The following is a 17284-nucleotide window of genomic DNA, read 5'->3' on the forward strand; positions in this document are numbered from 1 at the left end:
AATAGACAAACTCACAACTGTACATTCAAACAAGTATGTTTAAAAAAAAAAAACTACACCTCCTATATTGCCTCAAATATTAAGGAAAGTATTCCAATTATGTCAGATGCCAACCAAATAAAATACATTATATTCAATAAGTTTGGATAATGGATAAATGAGTTGGTAAAAAGGTACTACATTACATACACTTGTATATGTAATATTTTGTTACAATAATTAATAATTATTTACCAGAAATTGAAAGTTCTTATTTCTTAGACATGCAAACATATAACATCACATACACAGTGGCGTGCACAAGGGCAGGGAGCCAGGGACGGAAATTAAAATGGCACCTTCTGTGTACTGGTGGGGAAGACACCACGTATCTTTTTTCTTTCTTTCCTTCTTTTTTTTGTAAACAGTGTTTATCTATACAGGGACATCCTTTACAGCACAGCATCACTTTTTATCACCGTGATGGGCATTTTCTATACAGCACTGAATATATTTTTTTCTAAGGCCACGTGGACACTGTCATGTAGAAACAGTAGCAAACTTCATAACGGTAACTCTTTTTGGTTGGAAGGACACCCATAGGAAACAAAGTTGCAAGGGCATCTTAAAGGACACTGTATCACTTGTCTCCACTAGAAAGACACTTCTCTAGAAACAATACCACTCTAGAGGGAACTGTATTGTGCATCTCGTGACTCAAGGGGGCACTTTAGTGCACGGCACACACCACTGCACATATATGAATTGATATTTTAAAGTGATAAATTAACAAAAAGACACATTTCCAATATATATTTAGTGTTCGTCCTGGTTAGCCCATTTTTGAAACTGTTTAAAACAACATACAGCAATACATATTGTAATTAATTATCAGAGGAAATACGATTTTCTAATATACTGTAGGTGTATGTATGTAATTAAGGCTTTAAAAAAAATAATAATGTGGCCCTAATCCTCTTCCGTATGTATGTGTCCTTGTGTATAAATATTTATAATCAATTAACAGACAAATTGATACTCCTTGTAGAGACATTTTCTCACATTATTTTTTAGAGTGAAATCCAGTCCACCTGGTCACGTGACATGAAGCTAGTAAAACCTTAAATATTTACATAAAAGTATACTGAATAAAGAAACAATATTTCTCCGGGCGCCATCATATTTTACGTTAACCACGTGACAGGAAAGCGGCTGACAGTAATGTAAACAGTGAACAAAAGTACTTTTGGCACGAGCCGTTGGTTTGTTTTGGGGTTGTTTTTTTTTGGTTTTGGGTGAGACTTTGTGTTGCCATGCTGTTTCTAATAAAGTGAGCGGAGTGGAAGTGAATGCAGAAGTTTTTGGTATCACATACACACCAGCTTCTCCGCCTCCTCTCCAGCCCCACCCGAGTGTGGCAATGACTTCTCCTGCTGCTGCTGCTGCCGCCACTGCCGCTTCTCTCAAGTCTCAACCTGAAGGAAACTTCATGAAGCGACTTTGAGAAATAAAAGGAGAATGCGCGGCGGGGGGAGAAGAATTTACCAAGCACTGTGGCTCCTCGTAACATTGTAAAGTTGTTGTTGTTTCGCTGCAACAAGGACCATGAGCGACAACGACATTTTGGAGATGGATTCTGTGTCCGAGACAGAAGAGATGGAGGCTGAACTGGGCATGATAGAAGAGGACATGGGTAAGAGAACTACTTTCTCTGTCGCAATAGTTTTTATGCGTGTGTGTGTGTGTCCGTGTAATCCCTGAAATGTTCTCTTCTACAACTCCGTAATCTCGCCACGACTCTGTTTGAACAGTAATGCTTTCAAAGTTTGTTTCCCTGTCTTCTTCCATTTCACGTTTAATTCCACTGCATTTATTTATGGCTGTTTTCGTCATGGATTCATTCTGTCGATTATTTTCGCGATTAATCGAGTACTTGACAGAACGTCTTGATCAGTGTTTACAAAAACCTGGGAATGATGACGTTTCTCAAATGTCTTTTCTTTCTATTTATTTGTTTTATGGAGCAAAGAAACCAGAAAATATTCACATTCATTGTATAATTGATACTTAGCTGTTAACTTTCTGATAATCTGAAAATAACGCATACTGTATATAATGTGAGTATAGTACAGTTAGATTATATACAGTATAAAACTACACATGGAGTCATGACAGTGTCCAGTGGTTAAAATAATCCAATATAACCCTACCATTGCACCACCCGTGCTCAATCCCAACTCCCCACTTTTTCATACTTTTACATTCACTTTTAAAACTTATTTTATATCAGAAAATGACTTTTGATGCTTAAGTATAGTAAATGTCATATACTTTTAAGTAATATAATAAAAAAAGTGACTTCAACTTCTAGCAAAGTCATTTTCTGGTCAGATACTTTAGGTACGTTATACAAGAGTGCATAATACTTATATAAGCAAACGTGGGATTATTTCTATCCATTTCTGCCTTCATGAAAACGTGATCTCTGTGTTAAATCGTAGTTAAAGTTGAAGTAGGTGAATAAACATGAAGCTGTCACTATTAGATGCTTCCTGCATGTGCACAACATCTGTGGAGGGCTGGCTCACACACCTTTTAACTGAAACGGAACACACCTGTATCGGCAGCAGTGCTTGTAGGTATTCACTAAATAACCTGACACGTGTCCAGTAACATTCCTGTTAAATTCATAGATGCTTTGTGGAAATTGGCAGCCGCAAGTGTTTTCATTCCTCCGTGATCCTTTGTCTCTTGCATGTCTCACATTCCCAGGTATGAACTGAAACCGCAGCGTAGTTGCCCTTCCTTTATAGCAAGTGAGAAGAGTCAGTGTTGGAGGTCTATGTATGTACAGACACCGTACGTCACTCTGTCTGTACAGTTGTCAGTCCATAAATTCTTGTCGCTTCAGTCTCTTTCAGTCCTTTGTTTGTGTGAATGTCCACAGTGGTGCACTGTCTTAATGTTGCGTCCATTTTAAATCGCTCACAGCTCAGTGAAACACTAACGGTCCCTTGGGTTAGATTTCACTAATATGTAAAAGGCCCCGACTACATGGAAAATACCATAAGTTGTGCCAGAATACACAATACTTTGATTAAAGGGACAGTTCATTTCTTTTTGAGACAGGGGTTTATGAACGGTCAACAGCTTTCAGAGAGGGAGACGGGGGAACTTGTTTTTATATAAACGAGGACAGCAGAGAAAGCATGGTATGGGCCCTACTGAGCAAAACAACCTCTTCGTAACCGTACGCCATATTTCTAAATATGTTGAGGTTTACCATGTTGTCAGACAGCCCTTTTTCTTGTGGCACAATACAGTATATTCTCGACAAATTCTCCCACCCACATTTCTACATGATAGCATGGTGTCATATGGGAACGCTGTTTACTGCAACACACTGATTCTGCCTTATATCGACCACTTCAAAATACCTGAATTATCCCTTTAATAAAAGGGGGTTGTACTGTACTGTATGTGAATTAATTCATGTTCTACCACTTTATCCTCCACATGTCTCCAGTCCATCACAGGGCCACACAGAGACAAACAAACGCTAACACCTACAGTCAATATAGAGTGTCCAATTTACCTAATCCCCTAATCTGCATGTTTTTTTGCACTGTGGGAGGAAACCAGAGAACCCGGAGAAAACCCACGCACACATGGGGAGAACATGTGAATACAATGCAGAAATGCCCTTATTTTGAAAAGGCCATGGACCCAGGTCTTCCTACTGCAAATGCAAGAGTGCTGACCACTACCAATTTTAATTCACAAATTCACAATGAGACTCTTACGCCCCTTTTCCACTTCATAGTCCCGGCTCGCCCCGCCACGTCTTACTATTACTATAGTACCTCCTCAACATGGACGAGTGACTAGTGACTTGTAAAGCAGTTGTTTTCGGTGTAATTGAATCATTAGAATCAGTTCATTAAAAAGATTTGTTCAGTACTTACTGCATGACACTCTGACCAATCAGTGGCTGGCAGTCTGACGACGTCACGCATAGTATGGGCTCAGCTCACTTGGAACATTGTCAGAGCAGGTACCTAAAAAAGTACCAGGTACTATTGCTAATGGGAAAAGCAAAAAAAAAACAAAAAGGTGCCGTGCTGTGCCAAGGCAAGGCGAGTTGTGCAGGGACCGTGTAATGGAAAAGCGGCATTATAGTTACAATAGCGCAAAAACGGGCTAACTAGACATTGATGTTGACTGAAGGCTACATATGTTCACTATTAAATGGTGCTAAATTTTGTGTGTAAATAGTGTGCTCAAGGTCATGCAGGGTGAAGTCAGTAAATGTAATGTAGGTCAGTGAAGGGGTTCCCCTGCTGTAACAAGTCGTGATTCATTTCAGTTCAAGAAGCTTTGTTCCAGTGGACGCCATTTACACTGGAGTCCAACCAACTGTCATAAAATGTCCCCTTGCTTGACTCAGTAAAGAATTTCCTGTTTGATGGAATTTGCCTAAACTGAATTCAAATAAGACAGCGAATCGTGTATAATGTTGCAGGGGTGGGGTGGGAGGGTGTCAGGCGGCGGGACTTGAAATAATTATATTGTTTCCTGTCTGTTGTTGCAAAGAATGTGCTCTTGAGAGGAAGTGAGTCTTGGCAGAGTGGGTTGTAGCTTGAAAGCAGATTTTCACGGCTGGCAAACGTGTGGCTGACGACTGAGTGTCAAAGTCTGTGGATCACTGTCGACCGTCTTGGTGTTCCTGCTGCGTTCACTGACTCAGTAGGTGGTGCACATTTTAATCACATGAGAGACTAAAGTGGTAACAGCAGAAAACAAAATACTTCAGTATGAGGCGTTCATTCATTCAGCAGGAAAAAAAACCAAACTACATAAAAACAAGGCCAAAGAGAATTTAGCTCTTAATGTGACTCACCCAAAGACGAAACGTTAAAACCTAGAAAAGGGGAAAGCCTCATTTGATTAAGTTTAACCATGCGGTTTCTATGGTGAGTGTTTTGAAAACAACATCTGTCTTTGCTTAGTTTCCTCTGAATGTTCCGCTTTATATGGAAATATTACAAGACTTTCCTTAGTGGATGATTTACTGTGTGTTTTATTAAAAACAAACAAAGGTTAAAGGGGAGGATGATCACAGAGGACACAGTAGATGTTTTGATGTGGTCACTGGTGTGAAAACCCGATGCTGATTTCTAAATGAATTGTTCCAGAGGTCACGCTGCTGTTGGCTGCATTTGGCTGCATTTGGCAGTGACCTATTTCTTTTTTTATGTTTTCTTTTTTTTCTACTGTGAAATACACAACATTGTGGTGAGCAGGTTGTCGGTTACAAAGAAAAAGCAGCATGAACAGCATGAAGTTTGAGAAAACAAGCTCGTGAGACAATAGTTAATGGGTCAAACCTCCAGTCTGTGTTTTTGCTAATGAGTAACAGAACTGCACTGCTCCAGTGAGCAGCAGGGACATTAAAGGTCCAGTGTGAGGAGCTATTATCAGAAATACAATATTATATTCATAGTAATGTATTTTTTAGTGTATAATCATTGAATTGTAAATGTGTTTTTCATAATAACACTATTTTTATAATGTGCATTATAAGATAAATCACTCTTGTTAAGCCAAAAATACTTTTATTGTGAAAGTCAGATGCTGCTGGCATCAACAAGGAAAAAAAGACTGGTTCCATTACATTGTGTGAGGTGTTCTTTTGACTTTTTTTTCCTATTTTTTAGCATTTTGTGTTTGAAATTTGTCGTAAAAACGTGTGAGAAAAACTGAGGCTCGTCAGTATGAGTTTTTAATCACAGTTACGGGGTTTTATGAGGGTTAAGGGGTCGGGGTTCATTACGGAGTTTCACGGGTATGAGCGGGGGCAGGTTTTGATGAGAGGAATCATGGGTCACTTTTTCTTTAAGTCTAAGTAAAGTGGCAACCGGTCGTGATGTCACCCATAGGACTGTGAACTCCCATTTTGAAGCCTCATTTTCTTACTCCTCAAGAAAATGTTTACTGATGTTATTAGTGAATACCCCTGTTTGTGTCTCACATGTTTTTTTTTTGTTTTTTTTCAGTTTATCCTGAGGAGTTTTTACCAACATATCATTCCATAAAGGAAGGAACGAATGTAACCAAAACACGACAGGTGAGTCAACTGCAATCTATATACAGGATGGGTGTTTTTACCCATATACCGAAACTCCTGGCACGAATTTGTGCGAGGGACCTTTTGTTTTCTTTCAGATCATTATTATTATCATCATTATTATTATTATTATTATTATTATTATTTTTCCTGTGGCTTGAGGGGGGTTAACATGCATAAAAACCCTCGAAACTTTATATATAAATGCGATATTGGCATAGTGCTAGAACACGTGTATATATACACCTATATACTATTATTATAACTTCAGTCATACAAGTAGTCACATGTCACATTATGCTTGTAAGGACATTAGAATCAGTTGTGCCACAAGTGAGAGAGAGAGGAAGAGGAAGAGAGAGAGAGAGAGACAATGGGCGGGAGTCATTATGTTTGTTGGCTCTTCCCATTTCTCCTGCATGCCCCACATCACGGCTTAAATAGGCTGGTTAAGGTGGATGTTTAACAGTTTCTCTGCACCGACTCTCCACGCTTCAAAATGTACGACATTATGGAGGAGGAGGAGGAGTACGAGTTCCAGGCCGCCGATTTACCCGATGAGCCGTGTTTCTGTCCACAGGCAGAGTTCAACGACAAGCCCGAGTCCTTGTTCTTCAATGACGGCGTGAGGAGGATCGATTTCATCCTGGTCTACGAGGATGAAGACAAGAAGGAGTTTGACAAGAGGCACACGTTCCAGAGACGAAAGGTATGGCTTGTTTCACAAGTTGTATAAATCATACTCACACTCCATTAAGAAAATAATATGATGCTTTAGTTATGAGTCCTGCATTTGCAAATCCATCCATTTTCTACGGTGGTCCCAGGTGACATAGGGCGACAGGTGGGGTTCACCCTGGACAGTTAACCGGTCCTTCACAGGTCCAGTTTAACCTCTGCATGTTTCTGGACTGTGTGAGGAAGCCAGAGTAACCATGACTTATGAAATATCTAATATAATATGCCTTGCATGCTTTAATACTCATGCACTGAACTGTGTTGAGTATTTGCAAAGGGTGTTTTATTTGCACCAGGATGGCATGACGTTCAATTCATCACTCATAGCTCTCTACTTTAATCCACACAGTAACTATGACGTGTTTTTTCTTCTTCACCTGGTCACGGCTGATCTAATCTGAGTTTAAACTCTTAACTCTGTTATTTTGCACACATTTCCAAGAGTCCAGAAATCTTCTCATTGACTCATACTCACGCTAAAACTTAACGGCATCACAATCAGTACTTTTTCCCACACAATACAACACTCAGGTGTGTCGTTAGTTACTACCTGCATCTTTGGCAATAGGTCTGCAGTCAGGGATGTGCAATGTAATGCTTTGGCAATACTGCTATTCCACAGACCGTAGTTACCTGCAGTGTTGCAACTGTAGCGACACTGAGGTGTTGTGTAAAATACAAATGAGAGCAGCTTAATGGCATCTTTGCATGCCACAGCTCTCATGGGTCTGAGGCAATTGTTTGTCCATAATCATCACAAGCTAAAATAAACCCAGAGAGGATCTGGGAGTTCAGCCGTCTCTGCCTGGCACACCTCGAAACAGCTGTTTCCAAACCCTCTCCTGCTGGGAGGGTATGGTGTTCAGATAGAGCAGGCTAAATCACTGGATTAAAACTGATGTCAAATTTACTTTAGAATATCCTGTCATGTTTGACGAAAATATCAATGGAGCTAATGGTATTTTCAAGTGTGTGGTAAAAACAGGTTTGTCTAAAACAAACAATAAAAGGTATTTGATTTCCACGTTGTATACAGAACAGCTCTGACAGAACAGGTGAAACTTTGCTCTTAAATAACAGATAATAATCTAAGTTGTTCATGTAGATTAATACTGTATAATACAGTAGATTGAAGTCATTGTTCTATAATTTGCTTTCGTTTGGCCCTGGGGAAGTTACTGTCGTGAGTGGATCAGTCGTGATAAACCACCAAACCTGCTCAGACTCGCTGGTGGCATTTTCATTTGTGCACTTTATGTACAGTGTAAATAAAGACACGTTGCTAAGGAATGGACGTGGAAAAATGTCAAAATAAAGCAGTTTACTGTATAAAATGCCTTATTAGAATACTTTTCTGATGCTGTTGTGTCTTCCTGAGACACGTTGGCAGTCCAAACATAGATGCTCACAGTATTTACTCTCTTAGCTTGGCACACATGGCATCTATATGCGTCATGTGTGATAGAATACCCAACCCTGACTCTTTATTTGATTGACAACACATTTTTTACCAGGGGTGATCTCATTTAATCCTTTTCTGTGTTGTTCTCTGTAGAGACGGCGAGAATACTTTGAGGCCAGCTTGATGAAGATGGGAATGGAGCTGGAGGCCACAAAATCTGTACGTGTTGTTCGCGCACACACAAGGTGTTTTCCCCTCGACACTCTTTTAGCTCAGTGTTCCCTTTCCCTGGGTTTTTCTGCAGGTCATAGATGCGAAATTGATGTTCGTCAAGATCCACATGCCGTGGGACGTGCTGTGCACCTACGCCGAGGTCCTGCACATCAAGCTCCCCATCCAGCCCAATGACCTGGCGTCGCGCCCCTCGCCGTGGCGCTTCTTCACCTTCATCACAAAGCACTTTTACCCCAGTGAGGAGCTGATCGGCAAGGAGGCCGAGTTCTTCACCGCCCCCTTCGAGAAAGACCACCTGGAGTTGTTCCACATCAAGGACAAAGATAACTTCTTCACTCCGTCCATGAGGAGCAGGATGGTGAGTTGTCACGTGGTGTTGAACGATTTGAACAGAGCATAGAACAATCAAAAATACAGGGATGATTGATTCTACAGGATGCCCGCTAGTTCTCTTTTGTGGGTTAAGGAACTTTTAATGGACCTCTTCTGTATCTTGACGACACATGAGTGCATTTTTTGTTTTACGCTTTTCCCAGGCATATTACATCCTGAGTCGTGCCCCTTATGAAATAAGAGGGAGCGTGAAGAAGTTTGGCATCACTAAACTGCTGGATGGTGGAGTTTACAAAGCTGCCTATCCCCTCCATGACGTAAGTGCCATTGTTTTCTGTGTTCCTGTGCGGCTAAACGAACGAAAGAGAGACACCGTTATTCAGCCAATAAGTCGAATTTGCCTTCCTCACTATTTCATGAAAAACATCAAACAACCCGAAAACGACAAGAAAAACACATACACATGCATAGTTGTGTATGTTTCTGTTTTATTTCTATAAACATTGAACCTATTTGGTTCATTTTCACGTGTCGGCATCAGACGGAGATTCAAAGTGTGTCTGCTTTAGAGCAGACAATAAAAAAATGTTTGGAAAAACGTTAAATATACACTGACGGAGTGAGCGAGAGAGAGTGTTGACTCACCTTGCCTGAAGTTCCCTGTTTTACTTTCCTCTCTGACGTGTCTTTTGCCACCTCCCTCTCCTTTTTTAGTCGTCTGTATTTACATGTATCTCCATTGCATCTGGTTGAGATGTTTTTGAGAGGTGGTGCAGAGGCTTTTTAGATTCCGTATTATTCAGTATTACTCACTGTGCTGGCAAAGCATAAACTTGTATTTTGTGACTATACTTGAAGCTAATATTTAGATTTAAGATGTTTCCTTATTCTCTGATGACACATCATATGTCATTTTATATCTTAATATTATACATTTCTTACATATTGTACCTTTAAAACCTCATTCAAATCATTTTGACTGTGTTCGTTTATGATAATCTTGATTATTTACAGGGCAGGTTCAACGTCATGTCCACAGAACCGGGCTCCCTCAACGAGAGATTTCTGCTCTATAATGAATGGGCTCATCCCAAAAGCTTCTATAAGATGCAGCCACTCGACCTAATAAGGTGAAGATGAGCTTTAAATAACAGCGTTTAAATGAGCTCATGCACATTAGTCATTATTGTTGTTTTCCCCCCACAGGAAGTATTATGGAGAGAAGATTGGTATTTACTTTGCCTGGTTGGGTTTCTACACTGTAATGCTCGCTCTGGCTGCTGTTGTGGGCCTGGGTTGCTTCATTTATGGGTTCAAGACTCAAGAAACCAGCACCTGGAGGTACAGCTCATCTCCTCACGGGCCATTTTAACATACTGCATAATAGCGAACATAGCAATAGTTATTACTGTTATAACTCAGTGGAATTTGATTGAAAAACAAATCAATAAAGTTCAATCAACAGCATTCATTTGCAGTATTGTTTGTTCTTTGCTACTTTGTTAACTGTTTTGCTGCTCTGTTTTATCTCTGTTCTGCAGCAAAGAAGTGTGCGACCCTGACATTGGAGGAAACATAGTGATGTGTCCTCAGTGTGACAAGTTCTGCAATTACTGGAGGTTGAACTCCACATGTGAGGCGTCAAAAGTGAGACACAGTTCATTTGTCGTTGCTGATGATATGCTGATGTTAGTCCACCTCTTTTGTGTCTTCGTGGACAGAAACTGTGTAACATTGGAACGTTTCACGGACGCTTTGTTGCGTTTTCAGCCGCCTTTACTAAAGCAACGCAGTTTTTAATGTCATCAGTGGACCCCCAAATGAAAGAAAACCATTTAATCGGTTTCTCTAACAGTCAAAGTAACGAACAGTTCAGCTGGTTTGCATTTCAAAACTGTCCCTCTTGTTTTACAGAAACTTTGCATATTTGATAACTTTGGAACGCTGGTGTTCGCAGTTTTCATGTCTATCTGGGGTAAGTTAAATACAAGTACAGCTACATATCAATGTTCACCCTTTATGACATTTTTATCGTATTCCCCTTTTGTATTTATGATGTGTTCATTTGACTTTTTTTTTTTTTAATGTTGTCATCATCATTTCCACTGTCTCATGGTTTCCCTGCTCCGTCTGTCAGTGACGTTGTTCCTGGAGTTTTGGAAGCGTTACCAGGCAGAGCTGGAGTACGAGTGGGACACAGTGGAGTTTCTGGAGCAGGAGCAGCCGCCTCGTCCAGAGTACGAGGCCAAATGTATCTATGAGAGGAAAAATCCCATCACAGGGGTAAATCACACACACACAGACTTTTTTTTTATTCTAATTGAATCATAGTCAGAATATTCCTTCGTGGTAAAAGGAAAAAAAAAAAATGCCATATTGTTGTCAGAGATTAATATTTCATCATGTTTGTTTGTGATTGTAGGTGAAAGAAAAAGTTCCTTACACAACCTGTGGACGATGTGTCAGGGTGTCGATTGGAATAGGGACCGTCCTGTTCTGGGTAATGTTAATTCATTTCCAATCCGCTTTTTATTTTTGCCAGTGTATAATTCCAGTTTCCCCATTAGGTTTCTCTAAACAAATATTAGTAAATGTGTATATTATATCTGAAAGAGAAAGGTGTTTAACTATAAATATATATAAATATAATTTTGTATTTAAAACTTAATTTTCCTTATATGATGAATTTAATCTAGATAAATGACATATTCTTGCATGTTTAATTCAAAAACTTAGTGTTTCTTAACTGGAAATGTCTGAATAATACTCAAATACTGATCCTCTCTTTGTCCTTTCAGATTCTCTTGATTCTGGCATCCATCGTGGCCATCATTGTCTATCGCCTGGCCGTCTTCTTTTCCTTCTCAACTCGATTCAGGAATCAGGAGCTGAAGGAGCTGGAGCCGCTGAAGGAGTACGTGACGCCGCAGATGGCCACCGCCGTCACCGCGTCGCTCATCAGCTTTGTCGTGATCATGATCCTCAACATGCTTTATGAGCGCGTCGCCATCTGGATCACTGACTTTGGTGAGTTTGAACTGTACACAGGCCTTTGTCTTACCTGTACGCAGTTTAATCCTTTAAACCTTTTCTCGTCTAACACGCAACGACAGAACTCCCGCGGACTAAGACGGACTACGAGAACAGCTTAACCCTGAAGATGTTCCTCTTTCAGTTTGTAAACTATTACTCCTCGTGCTTCTACATCGCCTTCGCTAAAGGGAAAGCAGTCAGTTATCCAGGGCAGCCCGTTTACCTCTTGGGGAAGTACAGGAACGAGGAGGTAATGACGTGTCTAGTCTAGCTGTTGCATGCCGATTAACAGCTGTAATGTGTGTCTTAATCTGTGTCTCGTGGCTGCAGTGTGATCCCGGTGGTTGTCTGATCGAGCTGACGACTCAGCTGTCTATCATCATGGGGGGGAAAGCCATCTGGAACAACATCCAGGAAGTCTTGCTGCCGTACGTCATCAGAAATTTAGACTTATTTATTGAAGCTTTTGGTGATTTTGTTGTTGATGATGTTGCTGATGAACAATGTATTACTAGGGCTGCAAACACAGCACCACCCATGCATGTCAGGGTGTGGTGACCCTAGAGAGAGGCCACCAATTATTTATGTTAGAGGATCACAAATGTAGACAACACCCTGAAAGCATCCATCCATCCATCTTCTACCGATTTATCCTCCACATGAGGGTCACGTGGGAAGGCAGGGTTCAACCTGGATAGGTTGCCGGTCCATCACAGGGCCACATATCGAGACAAACAACCATTCAGGTCAGTTTAGAGTGTCCAATTTGCCTTATCCCCGAAATCATCCTGGGTTCTCCGGTTTCCTCCTACAGTCCAAACCGGAGAAAACCCCACACACACACGGGGAGAACATGCAAACTCCATGACATAAAACAAATCACTCTCAGTGTCAGCAGCTGACGTGAGAGACACAGAGCGAGTCGAGTGCGGCTGATCAGCTTAATCGGCATTGTGTGAACTCGTTTGACAGAAGTTTGAATCTTGTTCAAATTCAAACGTTGCAAAATACAGTTTGTTGTGTATTGATCTCATCCAACCCTCCGCAGGTGGGTGAAGAATTTGATTTCCCGCTATTGCACCCGCGTGGCGTCCGAGAAGGTGATCCCTCGCTGGGAGCAGGACTATCAGCTGCAGCCCGTTTCAAAACTGGGCCTGTTCTACGAATATCTTGAAATGGGTGAGAAACTTTTCGATAGCGATCTTTTGGATCACTTTTAGGAATGTTTCCAAATGATTTTATGAAATGTTCTGGAAGAAAACCGGTTGTGTGAGTTATGTGAGATGAGGAAATTGAGAGTGAGTCACATTTTCTTCTGCTTCGTCCTGATTATGATGAACTAAGAATACCTGGTGCACTGATAGTGACAGAATGTAATGGTTGTTAAGGGTTAATGTCGATACATTTATTAACAACAGTATTGAGATTTCACTGCAGGTAGGTCTTGATATCTCATTTGAAGATGGTTCGTAAAATGGAATAAGGTGTTTTAATTATTTTTATAGTGTTTTAGTTTCTGGAGGAATACCTCAATTAGTAATGTATATGCAGATTCCTCAAAATCAGGATCTTGTCCTGGATTCTGGGAGTTTGCAAAAACATAACCAGGATACACTCGTAAGACAGGCCAAGCTTTTTGATATATGATATCATTATCAATTAAATGTATTAGTGTCTTTATTTTTCATATCTTGTCTTCTCACAGTCATCCAGTTTGGCTTTGTGACCTTGTTCGTGGCCTCCTTCCCGCTAGCTCCAGTCCTCGCGCTGGTCAACAACCTGTTTGAGATCCGGGTGGATGCTTGGAAAATCACCACTCAGTTTCGTCGCGTCCAGCCAGAGAAGGCTCAGGATATCGGGGCCTGGCAGCCCATTCTTCAGGGCATCGCCATCTTGGCTGTTGCCACAAATGTTAGTCACTGTTTACACCCAGTTATGAGTTAAGCAGGTAGAGTAGTAAATCGGATTTTAAAGCGTAATGTGACAGACGTATGAACTCATATGAAACTACATGGACTGATAGTGTGACAGTAACTGTCCTTGTCTGCTTTCACCACATTTACTGTGTGTGTCAACAGGCCATGATCATTGCTTTTACATCAGACATGATCCCACGGCTGGTCTACTACTGGTCATTCTCCGTGTACCCGTATGGAGAGCACTACAATAACACCATGGAGGGCTACATCAACAGCTCGCTGTCCATATTCAGAACCAGTGATTTCTCCAACTACAGCAGGCCCCTCATGGAAAGTGCCCCGTCCATCACATCCTGCAGGTACAGGGTTTGAGTCTTTGTTTTAGTTGAATTTATATGTCCCCAGAGGAAGTCACTATGCGTGTGCTCTGAGGGAAACTATTAAACTTTTCATTTCGTAGGTATCGAGATTTCCGTTATCCTCCAGGACATCCCAGACAGTATGAACACAACGTCTACTACTGGCACGTGGTCGCGGCAAAAATGGCTTTTATAATTGTTTTAGAGGTGGGTAAAAAAACGGAGAAATCTCCCCGACTCTAAAATGTGATAACTGATAAAGGACGTCTCCTTCTTTTTTTTTTTTGTCCTCACAGCACATCGTTTACCTCACCAAGTTCATCCTCTCCTACGTGATCCCGGATGTCCCGTACGCCGTCAAAGAGCAGATCAAGCGAGAGAAGTACCTGACCCAGGTTATACTCCACGAGACCAACCTCAAGCTGGTGACCAAACGCTTGAAACCGGCCGACGACGGCACTCGCAAACGGACAGAATTGAAAGATGGGAAAGAAGAACTGGAGCTTGATTTCTGACATGACTTCGCGTGACGTCTGTTAAAATACTGACAAAGCCCCAGTGACAAACTGAACTTCATTATGGTAAATAAATGTGGAGATAACGATAGGACAGAAGAAAAAATTGAATGGAGAAACCACTGCTGACTCATCCCTAAAACCTTGTCCTCATGCTGTGCACTCCCTCGGTGTGTTTGGCTCATGTCAAGCCAATTTCACCCATGGCACTTGTGATGTCTGGAATGTGTTTAAAGCTTAAACAGTGTGGTTGAAAGCTCGGGAAAAGGCATGTAAGTAGCCTTTCTGTTGGGATTTTTCTTTTTTTTCTGGAAAAAAATTTGTTCATTAAATCCAAAACATTCACAAAAATATGCAGTATCTCTGGAATATGAGGCCTTAGCACTGACACCCCTGGTGTCTTAATCCGTCCTTTCTCCAATTTTCACCCAGTTGCCCTAAAATATCAGTATTAATCTTTACAAAATTTAGTATGTTAAACCTTTGTTATGTTAAAAATGTACCTTTTTTTTACACTCCCACCCCTGTAACTTGTGTAAAATAGTAATCTGTCAAGACAACTCAAAGAGCCCCATCTTGGCAATCCTGGCACAAAGCTACAACAAAGAAAATGTTGCTGGAAACGGATGCACATATCCTTTTTTCCTGCACACACATCCTTGAATGGCACATCACACCATGGGCACTGATGAGTGTGTTGGTCTTAAAAATGGGGTGTGGTGAGGAGCATTGTTGGGGCCATTGTTATTGTGTTGCAGTGGGAAATCATTGTGCTTTTTTTCCTCAGCAGTGAAATGTCCTGGCCAATATCAAGACACTAGATTACTAATACATGTAAGTAGGTTTTATCACTTTTGCAAAATGCAAATGCAGTTCAGTTTCGCCAGTTTCGGACAGAGAAATGTGAAAAGAGGAAGACCAAGGTCACTGCAGGCTCTACCAAATGAGCTATCCATGGCCCTAGTCTGCATTTTCAGTGGTTGAGTTGATGTAAGTGAAGTCCACTGTTATGTTATTATTGTTGCACTTCCAGTCCTGTGTAAGGATGAACCATCTGGGGAAAAGAACTAATTGTGATTTTTGTGATCATGATTTTAATTGTGGTATAATTATTTTTAGGTCAACTTCTAGTTCAATTATGTACAAAATGTGATGGAGCCTATGTGATACTATCAAAATATTGACTATTATAGTCTAGTTTTAAGAAGGAGAACTTGTATATTACATTTTATGTAATTGGCATAAAACAAAGAACAATCAAACATAAAAACAATTACATTGCAACCACTGATTTGTTTATTGCCTTGTTTCAAATTGCAATTTCGTTATTGTCTTTTTTTTTTTAAACGATAAATTGTTCCGTCCAAGTCCTGTGCCACTGACCACTACTCTTTACATCCTGTGATACAGTACTTTGGTGGCATGTCGTGACGTTTACATGCTACTGCTACCTCTTAGGAACAAGAGTGTTAAAGTACATTTTACATTGAATAGTTTCCGCACACGTTTGTGCTGATTTATAATCATGTGTGTTATTCATAACTTAATCTCAGAACGGTGTAGATTGACAAGCACATCGTGATGAGAACTATCGCCTCTACTTCAGCATCGTTCTAAACCTCGACAGTCTTGTGAATTGTCATTGTTTTGTCTATTTTTAGCTTGAACTGGTCAAGCAAAGTTTGCCCTGCTTGTTGTGACGACATGCCACTGCAGGAATTTACTCTTCTCCTGTGTCATTGCTGATCTCTAAGATCAAAACCACTGTTGTATTATTCCGTGGCCTTTTGATTTTGAACAACTGTCTGTACTACAAGAAAGACGTGTATGTAAGCAGTATACCAGTATGCCATATGTCTGCTTTTATTTTGTTGTATTTTACAGTGTCATTAAATTGTTTTTATAAAAAAAATGGTTTTCATCATTTTCATCTAAAAGATTCAAAACTATCCGAAGTACTGTTATGTGTCGTTTAAGTTTAATGCTCTACCATTGCAACTGTACTACAGCTCAGTAGACATCAGTCCTACTGGAATCCCAATGCCTACCCAATGCAGACTTTACACAGTTCTTTCTTTCAATATACCCAGTTTGTCAAGTTTAAAAGCACTTTGTTATGAAAACAGGTTTAAGAACTACTGGTTTCCTGATAAAGGAGACTTTATGAAGTTCTATTCTTCCTTCTTCTGTTCTTCCTGCTGGAGCAGCATTTCTAAATCTATATATTTTAATGCACTTTTTGGTCCTTTACATTATGAAAAGGTCGAGTGATGTGAGTATTTCCTTGCATTATTTTTATTTTTATTTCCAGCCTCAAGCAGTTATGTCTCATCTTTGAACATATCTCAGTCCAAGGCTTGATGTTATTGGTGCCCCTGAGCAAGGCACCCAATCATCCCTTGTTCAGGATGGGAGGACAAATTCACTATCACTAATTGGTGTGTGTGCAGAAATGACTAATTCTAAATGTGTAGTACAGACTTCTTTGACAGATCACTGAGTGATTGATTCACCAGCTCTAATGCAATTGTTTATTCAGTGTTTGTGATTAATCATTACTTCAATTATTGTAACTTAGTGGTTCCCCACACTTTTTATAATCTCATGATTTATGTGTTGCACCTAAATTAGATACACACCAATAG

The 17284-nt window shown here is 40.4% G+C and overlaps 1 protein-coding gene across 1 annotated transcript; it reads left to right on the forward strand.

The window, feature by feature from the left end:
- Positions 1–1264: 1264 nt before the first annotated feature.
- On the forward strand, positions 1265–16551 carry ano6 (anoctamin 6). Its single transcript, XM_058625214.1, has 20 exons — positions 1265–1672; positions 6036–6106; positions 6687–6815; positions 8400–8465; positions 8551–8838; positions 9017–9130; positions 9828–9943; positions 10020–10154; positions 10355–10460; positions 10728–10788; positions 10951–11096; positions 11236–11313; positions 11612–11840; positions 11927–12096; positions 12177–12274; positions 12895–13025; positions 13552–13757; positions 13925–14124; positions 14226–14331; positions 14421–16551. The coding sequence occupies exons 1-20, from the start codon at positions 1585–1587 to the stop codon at positions 14637–14639; spliced, it is 2757 nt and encodes a 918-aa protein (XP_058481197.1). The 5' UTR covers positions 1265–1584; the 3' UTR covers positions 14640–16551.
- Positions 16552–17284: the final 733 nt, after the last annotated feature.

This window comes from Solea solea, chromosome 3 (assembly GCF_958295425.1).
Source record: "Solea solea chromosome 3, fSolSol10.1, whole genome shotgun sequence".
NCBI classification, from domain to species: Eukaryota; Metazoa; Chordata; class Actinopteri; order Pleuronectiformes; family Soleidae; genus Solea; species Solea solea.